The sequence below is a fragment of the Dipodomys spectabilis genome, unplaced genomic scaffold (genome assembly GCF_019054845.1).
Source record: "Dipodomys spectabilis isolate Male_0828 unplaced genomic scaffold, ASM1905484v1 ptg000263l, whole genome shotgun sequence".
Taxonomy (NCBI): Eukaryota; Metazoa; Chordata; class Mammalia; order Rodentia; family Heteromyidae; genus Dipodomys; species Dipodomys spectabilis.
Window position 1 is genome coordinate 2120048 of NW_024870940.1, and position 22123 is coordinate 2142170.

Sequence of the window (22123 nt, forward strand, 5' to 3'; positions counted from 1 at the left end):
ACAATGAAGAAAATGCTCGTCCAGACTTCAGCGTCCACGAACACTAGAGGGGTATTTAGAGACAAACTAACAGAAAGCCCAGCCCAGTCCAGTCCCTCCAGCGGCAGGCACTGACCCTGCTGCCCTCCAAGCTCTGCTGACGCCACCGCTGGATCCCCAGATGGAAATCTCAGGAGCTCCTCCCTATTCAGTTGGAAAAGCAAAGCGTGCGTTGGTCCCTCTGAGAGAAAGCTATAGGCAGTGTGGGAGTGAACAGCAGCCTTGGTCTTAGGAAGAATTCCCATCCCTGCAACCGGCTCAGCTTCCATTCCACAAAAGGCTGCCTGCCCCTCGGGAGACGGAGGCCCAGAATGGACCAACACCAGCGGAACTGGAAAGGCCCCGCGCTGGTCTCATCTGCCTGGACTCGGAGTCAGTGTCAGAGGCGGTTCCTAGCAAGGGCCACCTGGCCAGGAGAAGCCCCCTAAGCTGGAAGCAAGCCTGGCAGGAGGCGCTGAGCGTGAACTCCGGCCACGGCAAGACAGGGCAAAATGTGGAGGTTACTCGGGGCTAATTACTAGAATCCACTCAGCTTACTCCTCCTCCCTTCGGCTCGGCTACGAGGTTGCACAATCCTGCACCTCCATAAATACAGTCACACGCTGGCCTCCGGACGCCTCCTCAGCTCTGCCGCGCCACGGTCTCCTGCCTGCCCTCTGAGCCCAGCCCACAGCGCCATGAGGTCTCCCTGCGTTCTGCTCCTGCTCTTCTGCCTTCTCTTCTGCCAGATCCCCCCAGGTAAGCCTTCAGGGGGCACTGGCTGAGCCCCGGTCAGCCCCAGTCAGCAGGGGCCCCGTGTCCAGTTATGGGAACTCCCTGCCTAATCTTAGTCCTGGACATGGAGGATAGACTCTGTGTGGAAGGAACTCTGCTTCACCTCTCACACGGACGCGTCGGCTTCCCATGCAGAGCCCACAGCGTCCTCACCCTGAGTCGTGGCAGGACAGGTTCAACTACCCCCCCTGCCAGGACAACCCAGCCAGGGCTTGTACCAAGCAAATGTGTAGGTGCATCCCGCCACACCAAAGACAAACAGCCACCAACAGGGACTGGAGTTCCCAGGAGACCAGCGGAGACCAGCCACGGGGTCCTTGGTGTGGAGAAGGCAGGGCTCCAAAGTAGGATTTTATCCCATGGTGACCCTGAACAAGACACGTGGTTCCTCGACTGCATAATGAGGGTCCCCGGGCTGTGTCAGAGCCTGAAACTACTCCGGGAGGCTCTGATTTTCCAGACCAGCTTAGCTCATTCTTGCTATACCTCAATTGTCCCACCTGACACCTGCATGCAAACACATTCTCAAAGCAGAGTTCTTCATTGGCAGTGGTGGCATGGGCCAGAGATAGACCAATCAACTGAATGAACCACCACAGTGCTGGGTATTCTGATGGCTAGAAAAGGGCAGTGCAAAACAGGCAAGATGGCACATGCTCTTTGACTATTCCTGTATCTGTGTGTGTGTGTGTGTGTGTGTGTGTGTGTGTGTGTGTGTGTGTATCAGAGAGAGAGAAGAAGAGAGAGAGAGAGGAAAAGGCAGAGAGGGTGTTTTCACTGAGAAAGAGGGATTTATTTCCTTCTGACAGTCTAAACTCAAAAGTTTAGAAGCAGCTTTTCCCGCAGGGAGAGTTCTTATTCCCCTAGTGAAGTGTGAGTGATCAACTCCTTCACAGCATAGAAAGCAATGTCTCCAGGGTGGAAGAGAGTCAGGTCTGCTCGCTGAGACTGTGTCTTAAGAATAGAGGCAACCAGGCTGGGAAGGTGGCTCAGTGGTAGAGCGCTTGCCTTGCATGCATGAGGCCCTGGGTTCGATTCCTCAGCACCACATAAGCAGAAAAATAAAGAGCCGGAAGTGGCGCTGTGGCTCAAGTGGTAGAGCGCTAGCCTTGAGCTGAAGAGCTGAGGGACAGCGCTCAGGCCCAGAGTTCAGGCCCCATGACCGGACCCAAAAAAAAAGAAAAAAAGAAAAAAAGAATAGAGGCGACCATAACTGAATTGGGGCACTCGGCTCCTTTGTTCTGGTTTGTGCCTGTATTCAATACTTAGAACATCAAGGTATAAGATATATAAGATGGACCTCATTGAAGTAGAAAGACTGCATGCTTGGTGTACTTTCAATGTTACTAAGTCTTGGGTTTTACTGAAGAAGATTAAAAGCCCAATGTTTGTTTTTCCTGGGGAAAAAAAAAAAGATCAGAGCTGAGCACTCAGGACTGCTTGGAGAATCCAGGCCAGAGCTGAGCACTCAGGACTGCTTGGAGAATCCAGGCAAGACCTCTCCAAGCATCTTTTCAGGATACATAAGTCCTGTTAGCATAACCTTCCCAGTCTTGAGTTGATCAGTTTGCCTTCTATGAATGAGCAGAGCTGATCCAGCTGCAGACAAGCAGTGAGTGTCTGAGGCCCCAGACCACCAAGGGGGCACTGTGGACCCAGAGTACTCCAGTTTGGCCTGAGAAGGGCATTGCTTCATAAAAAAAAACTATTTTCCCTGAGATTCATGTGTGCTGGTCTGAGTCTTGGTGTCAGGAAGAACCAACTCCCCAAGTATCTTCTGCAGATTTCTAGATCAGGTCTCCTGTATTTTGGGCCTATGGTCTCTCCTGCGTTTTAGGCATGGATTTGGGATTTATTGGTTTGTTTGTTTGTTAAATACTAAAGCATAGATGACAAGTACAAATTCTGTATATTTGTGGTGCCAAGACTGTGCTGTGTGTGTACGAATGAATGCAACAGTCACTCAAGCCAGTTGAGTGACATCAGAATTTCTATTCTTGCAAGCCTGTAGGTCAACCTGCCTGCCTACCTCAGAGTTCAGTGCTGGGGACATTAACTGTCTTTTCTAGAAGAAGGTGCCAGCCCATTTGGTTCTGTGGCCGCCCTGGGCCCTTACAGAACACCAGTGCACTCACACTTCTGGAAAACATTCTCAGAAAGGTCTTCCTCCATAGACACAGGAGTCCAAGACTCCAGAGCTGAGCAGACTTCCTCCCTGTCATGAAAGGACACACACCACCCACTTCCAGCTCCTAAAACGCTGCTTGTGAGCACAGAAGGAAGGGAAGGTGAGCGGGCCACTCAGGAGGTCTTTGGAAATCAAGGGTGCCTGAGGCCACGTGCGAGTTGAACAAGTGTGTCTTAGCGTGGACTGCCCAATCACAACGGTGTCAAGACAGGATGAGGAGCACAGAGGCCAAGGTGGCCACACCGAGGGGCTGGCCGGGGCTCAGGCATCCAAAAGTCATTTCTGAGGATCCGTGGAAGTGGTGGGCCTCTCCTCGGCCTGGTAAATACAGCTAGGCCCAGCTACTGAGGGCACTGGGTGTGCAGCTCAGGACGGAGTAAAACTGTGACAGAGAGAAGACAGGTAGCTAGAAAGGTGGCGTTTGTGAAAGGCCAGAGACGTGCAGGAACATAAACAATAGAGCTCACTTGAATTAGTATTTACAACGCTCTTATGAGGAGCAAAGGACCATCATTACGCTTCTGTAGAGGAATGCTTTGGTCCAAGTCACCTGACAGGTGGTCAGCACTGGAGGACTGAGAGCAGCCACCAGCTCCTAGATGGTCCAGCTGGGACGCTTACTGTGCAGGGTGAGGCTGGATTCTGAGAGACGAAATTAGGAACAGCAAATCCAAGGATGGCTGGGCTTTGTGAGGACAACACACATGTCAGGTGAGGCCCTGAAGGTTTCCAGTCAGGACAGGGACAGAAGAAAGATGCCTTTTTGAGAGACTGGCGTGTCTAGAGGTCTGTTTTCCTGGGGACTACGTTACAGGCCAGCCAGGGGCTCCCAAGAATGGGACCCCGCCCTTCCCATCAGCACGGGTGACGGCGTTCATACCGACACTTCCTCCTCCCGCCTTGTGTCGGCTCCTCTGAGCCCGGGTCCCCCGTCACACAATGCACAGGTGCCGGCATCCAGGCCTCTGTACCCTGCCATCTCCTATATCCCTCCTCTCTCATCTGAGGGGCTCACCCAGGAAACCCCAATTCCTTCTACCTCTGAGACCTCTGCCAACGGCTCCCAGGAATCCAGCCCCAAGGACCTCTGGATCCCATCTAGAAAGCAGCCTCCCATTACGTCAGAAAAGAGCCTGCAGCCCTCAGGCCAGGCCAGACTGAGCACTTGGAGAGCCGGAGAGAGGAGTCCCTGACACCCAGAAGCCCTGCTCAGGACAGTGCCACAGGGCCGGCAGCTTCCGATTGTCCCCTCCAGACTCTCCCAGCGCCTCCCCCATCAGGCCTGATGTGACGCCCACGCCACTGACCTTCAGGCTGACACTCAGAGGGCCCGATGCTCACCTACCCCGCCACGCACACACGCTGTGCAGGAAAGGACACAAATGCACATGCAGGTCTGACCCCCAGCTTGCCCTCTTCCTCACACTTCCCATCCCTTGCAGACATGGCCGTCACTGTCCTCTTTGGAGATCCCCTAGAGAAGAGCACTGGCTGCCCTGCCCTGGGCCACAGGGGATGCTGACCACCGCCCCCATCTCCTAGGAATGGGTGGGGGCTTCCATGAGACCTCACTTCACAGAGCGAGTGACTTCTTTTGTTGTTTACAGACTGCTTTGGAGTTTTGTTATTTGTTTGGCAGGACTGACTGTCTGGCTGATATTTTTTGACAGATAGTTTCAACAGATTCATATAAATGCCTCCCCACATCCTAGTATTGAATCCATATCAACGTAACACCCCGATGCGGTCAGCCTTTGTTCTTACACCCTGCCGGAGGCGCCCGCGTGTTCTGAGGCCTTCCCAGACACTCAACACTGGACACCTGGTCCTGACCCAGGCCGAGATGTGGTCCGGACCTGTGAGCGATCCTCAGTCTCTGCCCACTATTTAGTGTCACAGGTGTGGACTCCCTGGCACCTGTGTGGAAGGTCTGAGTTGCTGATTGCTTTTGGGCTTCTCTTTCTGGTTCTCAAGCCAGCTGCTCTGTGAGTCCCTCCCTCTCTGCCCATGTGTGTTTTAATCCAATGTGTGCCATGCAAATCTGGGTGGAGGGATGGAACAATACGGGCCTATTTCTATCAAACCCGGAGCCTTCTCACAATTAGTTCCACCTCATCCTGATGGGCTTTTACTACAAGAAATCTGTGTCACAGTCGTCCATCCTCCACTTTCCCTCTGTGATGTTTTCCCAGAACTTCACGCATATCTGTAATTCTCTCATGCAAAGGCAATCTTAGTGTCTCATAAGTGAGTCTCTGGATGGACCTGAAGCAGCACAAATGGAGGAGCAGAAATTGTGCCACTAACATCTGGAAATGTTCACAATTACTCTCAGCTTCTCAACCTCCTTGTCTCGCAATCTCCAAACAAATTCTCCTTAAGAAATTGTATTTCTGTGGATCTTTTATATAAAGTCCATAGATCCCTCTCTGTGGTTTAATAGGACTCGTCATCACAGTTGAATTAGCCATACTTCCTACAGCCCAGCGGCTTCTCTTTTGTGCTAGATCTCCTTCGGTCTCCACAGAATGCATGTCTTCTATGTGCAGACCTACTGTGTGTTGGCTCCGTGGAGACCAAGCCCACGCTGGGCTCGCTCTATGAGCCCTGCTTCCCTCCCTCTCTTGTTCTAAGTAATGACCCATTGACATACATTTCCTACCATATTTCCTGCCACGTATTCACCTTGCCTTCCATTCTGCCAACACCTATTGTTACGCCTGACTAGTTGGTGTGACAGTTGCACTGATGCAGGATTATAGGCAATCCAGCTGCATCTGACATAACAAATGTATGTGAATGAGTCGGTCTTTTAGCCCCAAGCATTGAAACTGCCGCAATCCTGCTTTCTTGCCTTGCTTGGACCCCACTGACCAGCTCTCCCTTTATTCTTAGGCACAGAGTTCTCTGCAACATAGGTTTACACTTTTATGGAGGCCACCAAATAATATAGTAAGTAGCTTAGCTTTCTCAGTCCAGATTAGCAAAGAAAATACATATGAAAAAGGCTTGGACAGCTTAATTAATTACCATGAAGCAAGCACCCTGTGGAGACCATGTAGATGCAGCAATAGCACTTTGTGCTGTGCACTGTGACTCAAGTCTGTAATTCTGGCTACTCAGGAGGCTAAGATCTGAGGATCAAGGTTCAAAGTCAGCCTGGGCAGGAACGTCTGTGAGGCTCTTACCTCCAATTAACCACCAGAAAATCTGATGTGGAGCTGTGGCTCAAAGTGGTAGAGTGCTAGCCTTGAGCAAAAAAGCTCAGAGACAGGCTCTGAGTTCAAGCCTCGTGACCAACAACCACAAAGAATTAGCACTTTACAGCCCCGGGGAGCCCTCCTCTCACTGTTAACCACACATTTGTGGTACTAGCTTTCCGTGTTTCTCGTACATTTACTCCATGATGATTTATGTTCAATAACACAGCCTGGGTTATGATGTGTGTAGCTTTGCTGAGACTAGTGTGTATGCCTAGCTCTGTGGCTTGGGTCGCAGAATAAGCGCATATCTAATTTCTCAGGGCGATGCCAAAGTGCTTACTCTAATGTACATGAGCATGCCTCCCTCCCTATTTCAACTCTTGTAACATGGGTTCATTTCTAACTGGATCCATATGGTATACTGTAGGGCTATCTCATTATGGTTTGGATTTTCATTTCTTCTAATAAATAGTGTTTGTATTCAGGCACGTGTCTCTTGGATGGCCTTTGTGAAAGGCTGCTCATGTTTTCCATCAAATTATCGTTCTTTGCTTATTACTTTGGGTAGCTCTTTACACTCAGTCATGTGCATTACAAAAGCCATCTCTTGCCTTGTGCCTTGATTGTTCACCTTATGACCAGAAACTTTTCTTAGTGATTTTAATCTTTATTTCAATGGATTCATGTCATGTCATTTCTTCTGGAGTTAGTGACAATTGTATTATAAAGACAAACTCCAGTATTACTTGCTAGAAGTTTATTGGTTTCACTTTTACATTAGGCTTACAATAAATATATTGCTTCTCTTCAGCGAGAGAGAGAGAGAGAGAGAGTGTTGATAGAAAGGTCAATTTTTTCCCTACTTTGAACACCCAAACATCCCAGGAAGAAGAACTGATTTCCCCCCTGTTCTGCTCCCCCTAAGTTCTTCATGCGTGCTGTGCTCTCTTTCTGCCTTTCCCCCTGTCCCATTTCTGTCTGCCTGTCCTTTGTTATCACCACACTGTCTTAATTGCAGTACCTCTATAATTAGTCTTCACAACTGGTAAAGCCAGTCCTCCGGCCTTCCTCTCCAGGAATGTCGTGGGAGTCTAGCCCTTTGAGTTTATGAATACGTTTTTAGAACCAACTTCAAGTTTCACTAAAAGAATGTTTGGATTATTATGGGTTGAAGATTAACTTGGAAAACTGCTAACATGTATTAAGCAACCATCTTATGTTTAAACGTAACATTTCCACTTATTTGAATTTTTTTTACTACAGTTGGTTTTATGGCCAGGGACAGAAACGTTGAACATGTTTTTGTAGATTCATAACCAGGCATCTAATACTTCACGCTTTTCAATATGGCACTTTTATTTTTAATATCACTTCACTGTCCGGTTCTAAAACACTAAAACTGATTGCTTCTCTTTTCTGATCTTTTATACAGCAAAAACATGCCAAACTGGTTTGCTTAATCCTCTTTCATCTGTGAATAATCATAAGATCTGCAAATACTGACAAGTATTATACACTCTTGGGGCTATTATGTATCTGTTTTCTTATTTCCCTAGCTAGTAGCTTAACTACAATGTTAAATGGAAGCACTGGTACTCAATATCTTGATCTTATTGCTAGTTGTTAAAACTAAAATTCTGATCAATGGGAGCACGACTTTTCTCAAAATATTCATTGCTAGATTAGTGAGTCAATATTGAATGTTTCAAATGTTTTTCTGCATCTATTAAGATGATCTGACTTTCTTATTTTTATAGCCTTGGCTGATTATATAATGTTACTCAAGTGGACCCAGTTTTATTCTGTTAGCTCCCATTCAGAACTATTGTCTCTTTTTTGATCAAGGAGGTTGACCTTCAATTTTTCATCCTGATCTTATTAGATCTTGTTAATACCAACTGTTGACATTCAAACATGAGTTCCAGTACTGAATAATGAATAACTCATTCAAACTCTGGGAACTTCTGCTTTACTGTCTGGCATTAAGGGAGGAAAGCGTTCCCGGAGAACTAAGTGCAACTACAAATGAATCAGTCCCTCACCAAAGACGAGTTCCCAGAATCATAAATGCGGGAGATCATAAGGCCTTGTCTCCTCGGTTTTAAGTTTGAGAAGATAGAGCCCAGAGAAGGAGAGCACCTTACCAAAGGACACAACGCGGATTAGTTTTTAACACAGAAGGTAACTAAAGCACCTGACACTAACTTCATTGCTATTTGTTTTGTGTCCTTTGTGTGAGATAATTGAGATTCATTAAAGAAATTAGTTCTAGCCGGGTGCTGGTGACTCACACCACTAATCCTAACAACTCAGGAGGCTAAGATCTGAGGAACCAAGGCGTCATAGGCAGCCCAGGCAGGAAAGTTTGACTCATCTCCAATAAACTATCAAAAAGCCAGAAATGGGGCTGTGGCTAAAGTGGTAGAGCACTAGCCTTGAACCAAATAAAAGCTCAGTGACAGTACCCAGGCCCTGAGTTCAAGCCCCAGATTGTCGCACAAAGAAAACGGAATTGGTTCTTGATTTTTTTAAATTGGCATATATTAATTATACAATGTTATATATTTATTTATGGCATTTCCAAACATGAACATAATGCACATTGATCATATCTATCCCTTTACTATCTTTTATTAAGTCTTGAGGCTTGAACTCAGGGCCTGGGAATTGTCGCTGGGCTTTTTTGCTTAAGACCAGTGCTGTACTACTTGAGCCACAGCTCTAGTTCCAGCTTTTGGGTGGTTTACAGGAGATGATAGTCTCACAGACTTTCCTGCCTGGGCTGGCTTTGATCTCAGCCTTCAGAGTACCTGGGATTACAGGCCTGAGTCACCGGCACCCAGCTCTAAACGCTTTCATAGCACTTCCCTGTCCTCTTCCACATCCCTAATTGGACCCCCTTACATTCTCATTCTCATTTCCTCTCTTGCATTCCACATGAGAGAGGTCCACCCCTTGTCAGTTTGACACCCAAACATATCTCCTTTAAAACTCAATATTCTAACTTCCAAATGTCTATGCCAGTCTTACAATGTTAGATGTATTCATTCCGTCTCCAAGAATTCCCAAAGTCCTAACAATTCAACACTGCGCTTGCTCTTTGTGAGCTTGCACCAGAACTGCTCCTATTAGGTTCTGCTTATAATATTATCTAGGGATTCTGAGTCCTTTCTTTTCCCCACCAAATAAAGATCTTTGAGGCAGGAAAAGTAGGAGCAAAGGTAAAGTTTCTTTAAAAGTGAGGGTAAGGCCCCAGAGAAGGTGCAGAAAGCTTCTTAGCTATTGGTGGGCTGGTAGAAGCCCCAATCAAGACTTTTTCCTGGGGAGCACACAACTGTCAAAAGCAGCACAAATTGCTAATAAATACATGAAGCAATGTTCAATACCATAGCCATGAGGGAAATGCAAATCCAAACAGCACTGAGATTCCATCTCACCCAAGTCAGAAGTGTACTTTGTATACACACACAATGCACATATGCACACATAGGAAAATAGCATAATGAAACCCAGGGAAAAGGAGAGAGGAGGGTGGAGTTAAGAACAAGTTAATGGAGTAGATTAAGTCACATTGCACACATATATGGAAATACTAGCATGATACTCCTTTGCACAACTAATTTTCAGTAACAAAAAGTGAAATAATAATGCCTAGTGGTCTTTTTCCAGAATATCACGGAGTATGATTTTGTTTCCTATTGCATTCTATGGAAAACCAGTCTAGGGAACCTTCTAATAATGATATTCTGTGATGCTGGACAGGCAGTAAAATAGCTTCCAATTGGAGAGAGCTTGACAGAGTAGCAGTGTTTCAGCCTGAAATGAAGGATGATAGGTTTGGGCAGAAATGGTGGTAGGCAAACTGAGGACTAGGCTTCAGATCAGACAGACCTGTGCAACCGGTGGCAGGAGGGCAGCAGGGTTGAGGATGCGCACCTAGTCTGGGGCCCACAATGCGTTCATTCACGTGAGTGTGGGGAGAGGAGGAGGAAGGGGGAAATTCTAGTTAGGAAAAGCGTGAGTTCCCTCAACAGCCAAGAGCCTTTGGGCCAAACAAATTCCACATGTCCCCAGGCTGCTCCTCCTCGACAGCTGAGCTTCTCAACAGCAACCCCAGGGGTCAATTCACGCATTCTCCCTGGAAGAGACAGGAGATTTCCTGTCGTTTGCACAGCTGTCTGCCCTGCGTTCGCCCAGCGTCTCCCCACCCCGGGAGTGCAGCCTTGAGTTTGACGTGTTTCTCTTCCCTCCATGCAGATGCCGGCCTCACGGGTCTGGGACACAGATCTGACCACTACCTCTGCGTGAAGAAAGGTGGATTCTGTCTCTATTCTGAATGCCCAAAGAACACTAAAGTTGAGGGCAGCTGTTACCATAAGATGGCCAACTGCTGTAAATAGGCCGGGAGGGCCTGGGAGAGGGAACCTGGAAACCACAAGAGGATTTGTAGTCAGTCATGTTTCAGCACAAGCGTGGCATTCCGTGGATACAACCTGGGAAATGAACTATGCGACTTGCGGGCAGGAACAGGAGGGGAAACTAGAAGGAGCAAAACACTGGGTGATGTTGTCCAAAAGAGAAATGAACTCATTGTCTTCATAAGAGCAATAAAATTATATCAAAATAAATACCTTTCATTCTGTTATGGTCCAAAAAAATAAAGGAAACCTTTATTTCAAGCTTATGTTCTTTAGGCCAAAATGAATCTTGGGTCTCTTTGTAGAAGGGATTGAGAAAATGCAGGGCTGGGGTTGAAGATTCGAACAGGAATTGGAAGAGTCCGGAAGCCTGCCTTGTCCAGAGCAACGGGGGCTAGAACGTGAGCTGTGTCACCTGTGACAGGGAGAGCAAGCCGACAAAGGGGAGAAAGAAGGCAGAGCCCTTGCAGGCCAGAGCAGGCCGCAACCACGGCTGCAGAAGTCCTCCAGGAAGGCCGAGCGGTGTCGGAGACGCGAGGACGGGGGCGGGGAGTCTTCATTTCTTAAAATCTGGTCACCGCATTGTTTTAGAGAAGATGTTCAGAGGGACTGCGGTTACTTGAGTCAGGTAATGAGTGCATTTCCTTCCATGCAGTGTCTCTGGTCCTCTCCTCCCTCCCATCTCCAGCAACAAGTTGTACAGTTCATTTTCCTCAGTCCAGTGGGCTCCACCGCCACGCTTTTCCTCCCTTTTTCCCTTGAGTTCTGTATCCTCCCTCCCACTCTTCCAAGATGTCCCTGTGAGTACACCAAAGGTAAAGAAGAACCATCAAAAACCAAACATGTAAAAAGAAAGGTAGTCAAATCAGACAACTGCCTCCGACGGCCAGACTCACCAGGGGCAACATGAAACTTCTAGAAAGGGCCGAGGGTGAGCGAGCTTTTTCTGAGAAGTGCCCCTGGGGAGGGGAGCAGGGTCAGTGGCTGTGACGGCAGCATCGGGTTGTGAGAACAAGGCCCATTTCCATCGCTGGAAGGAACGCATTACAGTGCGGGACAATGGGGGCAAGCGGCAATCGTGCTGAGTGAGAGAAGCCACTCTCAGAAAGGCAAATACCACATGTTTGGGCTCATATGCAGAATCTAGAAATAATAAAGAAGCACTCACGTGAAAGGGAGAACCAGAAGAAGTGGGGAAAGAAGACAGCTACGTGGAGTGAGTATGGCCGAAGTACTTTGTGTGAATGCACAAAAGTAGAACCACTACAGCTGTTCACAAAGGCTCGGACGGGGTGGAGGGGGGAAAGGGGGGCACACAAGAGTATGGAGGAGATGCATTTAATCAAAGTGCATTACGTGCATGTGTGGAAATGTCGCAGGAAAAGTCCTTTGTGCAATGCATGTACACTAATAAAAAATATATCATCGACGTGTGTAACAAGGTAATAGAGTTGCTGCCACTGAACTGTGCACTTCAAGATGTTTAAGACTAGCCAGGCGCTGGTGGCTCACGCCTGTAATCCTAGCTACTCAGGAGGCTGAGATCTGAGGATCACGGTTCAAAGCCAGCCCAGGCAGGAGAGACCGTGAGACTCCTATCTCCAATAAACCACCAGAAAAAACTGGAAGTGGCGCTGTAGCTCAAGTGGAAGAGCACTCGCCTTGAGCTGGACAGTGCCCAGGCCCAGAGTTCAAGCCCCACAACCGACCAAAAAAAAAAAAAAAGAGATGTTTAAGACTGCAAAGTTTCTGTTTATTTTTACCTGAAATAATAAAGGAGTGTATCATTAAAAGAATTGCAATGTACCACCAGGCACCGGTGGCTCACGCCTGTCATCCTAGCTACTCAGGAGGCTCAGATCTGAGGATCATGGTTCAAAGCTAGCCCAGGGCAGGAAAGTCTGTGAAACTCTTATCTCCAATAAACCACTAGAAAACCGGAAGTGGCTCTGTAGCTCAAGTGGTAGAGCGCTCATCTTGAGCTGAAATGCTGAGGGACAGCGCTCAGGCCCAGAGTTCAAGCCCCACAACTGACAGAAAAATAATTACAATGTACCCCATAGGTATATATAATTATGAGATGTTCATTGGAGATTTTTATTAATAATATAAAAATAAATCTCCTTGTGCCGCTGGAGGTAAGAGGCTCTTTCATGAGCCCCCTGCTCATGGACTTAAGAATTGCAGTCTTTCAGGTTGTCACATTTACTCCAACTTTGTCCAGAAATATTAAGAGCAGCCTCCTCACTAAGCGCCTTGTCAGAATGAAAACGTGTTCACTTGCTCTCAGGGTGGAACTGTATGACCCCTCCTCCAAGAGCGACCAGCTTCTTGTCCCTGAAATGGAGTCATTAGCCAAGCAGCAGTGGCTCACTGTAATCCTAGCTACTCAGGAGGCTGAAATCTGAGGATCATGGTTTAAAGCCAGCCTGGGCAGGAAAGTCTATGAGATTCTTATTTCCAATTAATCACAGAAAAAGCCAGAAGTGGTGCTTGACTCAAGTGGTAGAGCACTAGCCTTGAGCAAATGGAGTTCAGGGACAGTACCCAGGCTGAGAGTTCAAGCCCCAGAACCAGCACACAAAAAAGAAAGAAAGAAAGAAGGAAGGAAGGAAAGAAAGAGGGAGGGAGGGAAAGAAAGAAAGAAAGGAAGAAAGAAAGAGAGAGAGAGAGAGAGGGAAGGAAGGAAGGAAGGAAGGAAGGAAGGAAGGAAGGAAGGAAAGAAGGAACGGAAGGGAAGGGAAGGGAAGGGAAGGGAAGGAATTACTGTCTTTAATCTGATTATATCCAACTACAGAAATCATAGAACCAGTTCAGAAAACTTGAGGGTTTTTTTCCCCTTTACAGCCACTCCACGTTCAGCACCTACTTATAAAGATAATTAGAAAGAAAGAGCCCTCTGGAGCTGCCAGATGGATAAGCAGAGAAATGGATGTTTTCAAGGAATTGACTAAGAAATCTGTGGCTCTGCAGCCCAGCCTGGCAGTCTTGAGTTTCACAGAGGAATTTCCATCTAAGACCGACACTGGTTTACCTGCAGAATCCCCTTCTCCTATGAGTGATCCATGATTGCATAAGCTATGAAATCAGCCTGGAAACTCATCTGCTGATGGGTAAATTGTGTGTGTGTGTGTGTGTGTGTGTGTGTGTGTGTGCACGCATGCGTGTGCGCAAATATGCGTTCTTTGTATTATTTGGCCATAAGAAGGACAAAATTATGTCATTTATAGGAAAATGGAAAGAGCTGGAGATCATCAAAATAAGCCAGATTCAGGAGGACAAATAATGGTGTGTTTTCCCTCTCGTATATGGAATCAAGGTCTAAAAGAAACCAAAATAGTGCTTCAGATGTAGATTTAAAGGTGAAATGGTGAGGAAGCCAGGAGGAAGGCGGGCTGTTGAGGGTCACCTTCCGTGGAGGACAATATGGGCAAATATGAGGCATGCATGCATAAAAATATAATAAAAGCATACCTAAAATTGTTAAAAACAAACCACACTGGGGGATTGTGGGAAAGAGCAGCTACCTGTGCATACCAGTCTTTACTCTCTCCGTTCTTTCATGGGGCCACCTGTTGAGAAGCTGGTTGAAAGTCAACAAGGAAGAGCGATATAAACACCCCAACTATTAACTAAGTTCTTATAGCTCCTTTGTGTTGACAATTTGTTATTTTTGGCATATTACACTGTCAACATTGAATTACCTGCACCTACAGGGATGGAAAGGAGTCTTCAGCTGTTTATATTGTGTTGCATATATTTTGCTTATTACATGGTATATTGATACTTTAGAAATCAGAAGGAAAAGATAAAAACTTTGGCTCTAGAATGTTCCTCCTATCAGAGTGTTTTCAGAAGCAGCAGAAGGCCTGTGCAGAGGCATGGCTACGGTGAGCAAACCGAATAGCACGTCTCCAGCCTCCTCCCTCAGACCCGCACACTCCGGGAGGCATGATTTGTCTTCACTGTTCCAGGACCAGGGGCTAGGCAACTGGAGATCAACCTGTAGGGCAGTGTCAGCTACGATTTTCCAAACTAGCAAGCACATCCTACACTATTCTGTCCCAAGAAAACCCCGACAGAGGCTCTGGCCTCTTCTCGCCAACTCCGTCCTCTCTCTCTGCGTGGCTGGAGCTGTTAGGATAATGACCTTGGTCACCCAGGCCTATCGGGCCACTCCTTGCCATAGTAACCGACGGTGACAAAAAAGGAAACACATCAAATATTAACCTCATTGGAAGCGCACTTTTCAGAAGGGTCCAGAATAATGTTCACCAAATAGCTGAGCATCCCCTTCCCTCCTCTGACCATAAACCTAACCCACAGAGCATCTCCCGTAGCAACCCCAAGGCCCACATTGTGCTGGACAGTTCTATGTGCTATACCTTAATGTAGCAACTGCCTGCCAAAACGATCTCCACATATAAAATTCCCAGTTGCTTCTACGTGCCAAAGGAAGGTTCATTGGTGAAAGAGATCTTCAAGTAAATGCCTCAGAAAGCACACCCTGCTCCCTGGAGCCTGGCAGGGATTTTCATCCTTAAACATAAACACACAACCAAGAATAACAAGACATCCAGCGCACGGTGGAGCGAGGCCACAGCACACAAACAGAAACAATCATGGAACGCTTTGGATAAAGGTCAGACATACAAGGAACATTTCGCCATTCATGAGTTATTGGCAAATGCAATGTTGAGATAAACCAGGAAGAAGAGTTTGCAAACAAGGGTTCTTGGGTCAGAATAAAGGAATTAATGAGGCAGAACATAATGAACTCACACCATTTGCTGCATTCACCCAGTGTCCTTTCAGGGTGGAGGGAATTCACATTTTTTTTTTTTTTTTGTCGGCCGTGGGGCTTGAACTCTGGGCCTGGGCGCTGTCCCTCAGCTCTTCAGCTCAAGGCGAGCACTCTACCACTTGAGCTACAGCGCCACTTCCGGTTTTCTGGTGGTTTATTGGAGATAGGAGTCTCACGGTCTCTCCTGCCCGGGCTGGCTTTGAACTGCGATCCTCAGATCTCAGCCTCCTGAGTAGCTAGGATTACAGGCGTGAGCCACCAGCGCCCGGCGGGAATTCACATTTTTGGAGTCACTTGGGAGAAGAAAATGGCACTACAATATGGATGCCCAAAGTTCTTGTTCTCTCAGACAGCTGGACTTGTGGCCGAGACATGATCAGCCACATACAATGTCTAGATGGACCAACGCTAGAGGGAGAGCAGGGCCAAAGTAGATAGTAGAAGGAAAAGGATTTCATTGTCTGTCTCCAGGTGTTTCTGCCTCTTTCTGTATCTCTGGGTCTCTCCCTCTTTCCACTCTTCTCTCCCTCTCTCCCTATCCCATTTCTCATCATGTATGTGTATATATATATATATATATGTACATACATACGTACACATATATACATGTGTGTGTATTTGTGTGTGCGCATGGTCTTGGTTTACACTGCCTTGTCAGGCTAATTCTCCCTAATTCAGGAAACAAAAGAGGTCTAGCAGGAGGCACTGATTCAAGATTCCCAGAATAAGAGTAAACACACTCACACCTCTCAAGACGCTGTGCCCACAGCGCAGAGTAATACACAGGACATGTGATGGGGTTGTTTAATGAAGTGACACTCTGGATTGCAATCCCTCCTTTCAACTCCTCTAGGGATTATGCAACCGGGCAGGTCTATAAATCCAGCCACGCTGGAGCCCAGAGCCTCAGTCCCCTCGCCATCATAGTCTCTGGGGAACCGCAGCCTGAGTCCTGCCTGCAGCCACCATGAGGACTCCTTGTTTCCTGCTACTGATGTTCTGGTTCCTCTTCTTCCAGAATGCCTCGGGTAAGTCTCAGGTCCCCTGGATTCCCTGCCAGGAGCTGGTAAAGTGGGGGATGCGGAGAACCAAGGACAGAGCCTCCGGGTCCTGAGTGACCAGCGGCTGCGGAGCATCCTGAGGGAGAGAGACCTGCGTCGCACACACTTCAGTGCGTCTGCACACTGCTCCCTGGGCAGCCAAGGAATGAGCCTAGCAGGGCCCGCTCCTAGTGCTGGCTGTGTCTCCCAGCCTCAGCGCTGCCCCGGCCACAGAGAACACATAGTCTGTGTGGAAGGGCTTCTGCTTCTCCTGCAGGGAGTCGGGCTTCCCACGCCATCCTCATCCTGGCTCACTGTCTGGGGGTTTCCTGGGTCTTCTGCCAGGTGAAGGTACCGCCAGCCTCGCACAAGCCCAGCTCCGGGGACCACAGCTGAGCCGCTACCTTCTTGGCACACCCAGTCCTAGCCTTGCTCCCTAGTGCACAGGAGGAGCCTTGCCAGGTACGCCAGAGAAATAAGGCCAGGGAAATAAACAAAAAGGATTCCAATAGGAAAGGAAGAAGTCATATTAGTGAAGAAGATATGATCCTATCATTAAAGACTTAAAGATTCCACCAAAAAATCATGTAGACTCCATAAACACTTCCAGGAACACAGCAAGACATAAATTTGGCATGCAAAAATCAGCAGCTTTGCTCTCAATCAGCAGCAATCAGGCTGACAAAATAAATCAGGGGGTGGAAGTGCCATAATTCTATTTCTGCGATTGGAGATCCTCATGTTAAAGAGAGTACCTCAGACTTAGATACATAGTGCTTGTGTGAAATGCAGTTCTTAGCAATGAGTGCAGGACTGTGAGCAGGCTGGGTCGGGGGCTGGGTGGGGGAGGGTGAGCAGAGAGGACATGGAGGGGCTGAACGTGCCGAGGCTCCTCATGAACATGCATGGAAACAGAGCGATAAAACCTGACAGTGTTCTAGAGAGAGGCTTGGCAGGAGCCGGTGTGTGTGTGTTTAGAAACATCACAGTAAAACCTCTTTGTACCCAATACACACAGTACACGCTGGGAAGAGGAAAGGAACAGGGCATGTTTGTCAGGGCAGCTGAGCGGCTCTGGCAAAGCTGCTGTACATAAATCACATCTACACAGAAACCGAGCCTTTCTCCATCACCTTTGTAGAAAGAGCAAAGAGGGGACCCTGCCGCAGGGCGTCTCTAGGAGACCCGAGGCCCCCAGACACACAGACAGACACGCAGACACAGACACAGACAGACACACAGACACACAGACACACACACACACATGCTACTGCCCTGGGGACTCAAGAGTCTGTCTGGTCCCTGGGAGACAGACTCCCCTCTGTCTGTCCGGAGTGAGCTACGCAGCTTGAGCTCCTGTGTCCGCTGGGTGGCTGCAGGCGGCCCTCACCTGCATCCTGCCAAATCTGGGTTGTGCGGCTTTCGTGTGGTGTGTTGGTGGTTTAGTTAAGATTTGGTCTTTGGGGCTGGGAAAGTGGCTCAGTGGTAAAGCGCATGCCTTGCATGCCAGAGGCCCTGGGTTCGATTCCTCAGCACCACATAAGCAAAAAGAAAAAAGCCGGAAGTGGCGCTGTGGCTCAAGTGGTAGAGCGCTAGCCTTGAGCTGAAGAGCTGAGGGACAGCGCCCAGGCCCAGAGTTCAGGCCCCACGACCGACAAAAAAAAAAAAAAAAAAAGATTTGGTCTTTGGAGACAAGGTTGTGCTGTGCAGCCCTGGCCCATCATTGAACCATCTTGGCAGCACGGAAGCAGCCGGCCGCGGGGAGCTGCAGTGGTCGGGCTGGCCCCAGGGACGCAGCCTCGCCTGGGGCCCCACAGGCTCCCTCCTCCCGCCGCTGTTCTCCACTGTGGACCGGGGGCAGTGCGTGTGCAGCCCTGGTGAAGTCAGTCAGGCCCAGGAGGACACAGTCGGCCGGCAGTTTGCAGGCTTGAAGGCCCAGACCCAGAAAGACGCATGAACAGATCTTAATGCAGAAACCTGCAGCATCTCCAGAGGGGAATCACAGATTTGGGGGTGCTGTGGAAACAGGGACACAGGAGATGGGGCGAGGGGCTTGAGTAGGAACAAGGAGGGCAGAATCTTCCAGGACATGTGCCTAGCCTCGTGCCCACACAGAGGAAGGAGGCGGTATGAGTTTGGGGGTGGGGAGCAAGGGGGAGATGGAATTTTACCTCTTGGGAGGCTCGGGGTCCGAGCACGGCTAAGTTCAGTGGCGGAAGGTGCTCATCCTCCACAGCTGAGTTCTTCACAGGCCCCGCTCCCAAAAGCAGCCCAGAGCGCCGGGACATAGACTTCCCCGGGAAAGAACGCTCTCTCTGTCTGTCGCCCCTTCGGCTGAGGGCTGCAGTCCCCCGGCCCGTGGCCTGAGGTGCTTCTGCTCTTCCCCCACAGGCATCGCCAACCTTACCAACATTATCTTTTCGGATATCAAGAATGAGACGGCCTGCGAGATGAAGGGGGGGACGTGTCACAACGGCACCTGCCCGCTCCAGAAAACGATCCTCGGCACCTGCTCCCACATGAAGGACCTGTGCTGCAGCTGAGCGCCGGAGCCACGGCCGGGAGCAAGGGAGGACAGCCTCTCGCTGTTCAATAAAGGAAAACGTCTGTGCAGCAAACATTCTTCAGCCCCAAATGAGTCTGTGATCCATTGCAAAGAGATTAAGAATACAAATTAGGATCCAAAAGATCGGGGTGGATTGGGGGTAGGGGGAAGAAGGGCAGACCTGGAGGTCAGAGAATAAGCATTCAGGGACTCCTGGGTCACGGAGACTAAGAGTCTTGCCATAAGGTCAACCTAGAGAGAGAGGGATTTGGCCTCAGGAAAGCTGAGGGCCTAAGGCAGCAATCAGCTGACAGAACTTGGTGATGAGGATAGTTGTGTGGCCTGAAGGGCGTTTTATAAGACAAGGCACTGACCTCCAAGGGGGCAGAGCTGAGACTGCAGAAACGGTCACACTAGCTCCTCAAAGGCAGCCCAGAGTCAGGCAGGCCCAAGATGGAGCACACACCAGGAGCTGGGAGCCCAGGCCCAGGCAGGAGACAGCGTGTACAATGGCAGGGCAGAGGGGAATGGAGACTGGGAGGCGGGCAGGTGGAGGATCCAGCGACTTCAGCCATCCAGACAGCAAGTGTGTGGCTCGGTGGCCCCACACACCATGCCCGCAGCGAGGCCCAGTGTCTGAGGATGACCACAGAAGCAGGCCCTGGCTGCCAGAGTGGTGTGCACCATGGAGCAATCTTGTGGCTTTGGGAACTTTCTGGAAGGTGCGGCTGAGAGCTGCCGGGCCAGGACAGGAGGCTCCATGAATCCATGCCAGTCTTGGTCTCGCCACAGGGTGGTGTGCTGGTGTTGAGAGAATCCCTCACCTGTCCAGGCTCAGAGAATGGTCTGAAGACAAGAAGTGCAGCAGAAAGGATTCTCTTCCCATGGTCTTAGAATTGTAGATATCAGATGAGCAGACACACTCCTAAGAAGTGGCAACAGCAGTTTACCTCCTAATGAGCAAATCCCTCCCTGTTCCTCTTTGGCTGAGTACTATGGGGTGTACAATCCTCCCAGACATCACCTAAGCTTCATTATTTTCTACCAGCTATTTTTCTTTTTTGTTGGTTGTGGGCCCTGAACTCTGGGCCTGGGCGCTGTCCCTCAGCTCTTCAGCCCAAGGCTAGCACCCTACCATGTGAGCCACAGTGTCACTTCCGGCTTTTTCTGCTTATGTGGTGCTGAGGAATCAAACCCAGGGCCTCATGCATGTGAGGCAAGCGCTCTACCACTGAGCCACCTTCCCAGTCTTAGCTATTTTTTAATATATACACCTCTTGGTGTTAGTTGAATTTTGGAAGAGAGCGCATCTCCGCCTGCTCCCTGTCCGGTGGTGGGGAGGCTCTCTTGGAGGTGTGCTTCCTGGAGCACACCCGGCTAGGATTTAACTTCGCGTTCTATTGCACTCCACCTCTCCCTGCTCCTTGGCCCCTTTCCCACATCCCACGCACCTACTCTGCTTGTCGAGGGAATGCCCAAGCGCAAGGGCTTTGTGGCGGTCACACCAGTAAGCTGTGAAGTCGTGTAAAGAAACATTTGACTCCAGGCAGCACGCTTTGTCTGGCCTCATCTCAGGTTTTGTTTTCCACAGTAGGCAGGGTCTGGAGGAATGGCCATGTACAAGCAGACCCCCGCGGCCCCGGCACCCGGCCACAGACCCGCCCCCTCCCCCTCCGAGGCCCCGGTGCCCGGCCACAGACCTCCCTCGGCCCCAGCGTCGGGCCACCACCACGAAACTCCCCACACTGCTTGCTCTCTTCCACACTATGAGACTCCCTGGGGGGCATCCATGGGTAGCCCCTTTGCTGCCCTGGAGGGCACAAACAGGGGTGCCCGTGGAACTAGTAGGGCCTTGACTGGCCTACTCTGTGGCCAGTGGTGGAATCCAGCACAGGAAGCACATGAAGAAAGGGAAGTTTCCATGTTGGAAGCAGTAGAGAAGTAGATCCTTACCAAGCCATGTCCTCCAGTCACATGCACACACGCACACACACGCACACACACACACGCACACGCACACGCACATACACACACACACACACCTCAAACACAAGGAAACGTGAGTCCCAGCTAGCCTTACTATATTTGAGTGGCACCAAGAGAGCAGATCTGATGTTGTGAGCATGTGAGCCAAAGCTTAGCTATAGCCGGGCAGTGCTGGTGGCTCATACCTGTAATCCTAGCTACTCAGGAGGCTGAGATCTGAGGATTGCAGTTCAAAGCCAGCCTGGGGAAGGAAAATCCATGAGAAGCTTACCTCCAATTGACCACCAGAAAACTGGAGGTGGAGCTGTGGCTCAAAGTGGCACAGCATCAGCTTTACTAAGAGAGTTCAGGAACAGTGCCCGGGCCCTGAGTTCAAGGTCCAGAACCAACAAAAGAAAAAAGAAAAAGGCTTGGCTACTAAACTATTCCCTGGTCCAGTGGGGAAAAACTACACTGCGATCTTTCTACTACCTGGTCCTACCTGAACATTGTGAACACTTTAATTGCATTACAAGTTACTCAAATGCTCAACCAGCATATTGGCCTCCAATACATCTAAAGGCAGAAGCACAAGAAATATGAAAAATAAGGTACCTCCAATGAATTCAAAATCAGGATTGTAAGAATGCTCAACAAAACGGAGACATGCATAAAAAGCTGGATGAATTAGAAAAAGATACAAAACGACAACTAAAGATACTCAAAAAAAAAAAAAAAAGTAAACATTTGAAGGAAGAAAGACAACAGAAGACCTGAATTCAATAAAGATAGTGATCCTCAAAAAGAATCAAATTGAAATGCTGAGAAGGAAATCTCAATCATCACATAAAACTGTCTGGAAAATCCATCAGTGTGGATCAAATTGAAGACTGTATTTCAGGGCTCAGGGACACAATAGATGTATGGGAACTGTCAAAAACAGAAATAGGAAAAGAATTATAGGCAAAAAAGAAGGAATAGAGGGAAAATCCAAAAGGATAGAAACATTCAGTGATATAATAGGAGAAAATGTTCCCGAATCTGAGAAAGTACATGAGCCCTTCAGGGCACCCAACAGATCCGACTAGACCAGAAAAGTAACAACTAAAGACATATCATAGTTAAAACTTTAAGTAGCAGAAAAAGG

At 48.8% G+C, this 22123-nt stretch overlaps 1 protein-coding gene across 1 annotated transcript; it reads left to right on the top strand.

Moving 5' to 3' along the window:
- The first annotated feature begins 649 nt into the window (after nt 1-649).
- On the top strand, nt 650-10801 carry Defb1 (defensin beta 1). Its single transcript, XM_042699900.1, has 2 exons — nt 650-777; nt 10462-10801. The coding sequence occupies exons 1-2, from the start codon at nt 717-719 to the stop codon at nt 10602-10604; spliced, it is 204 nt and encodes a 67-aa protein (XP_042555834.1). The 5' UTR covers nt 650-716; the 3' UTR covers nt 10605-10801.
- The last annotated feature ends 11322 nt before the right edge of the window (nt 10802-22123 follow it).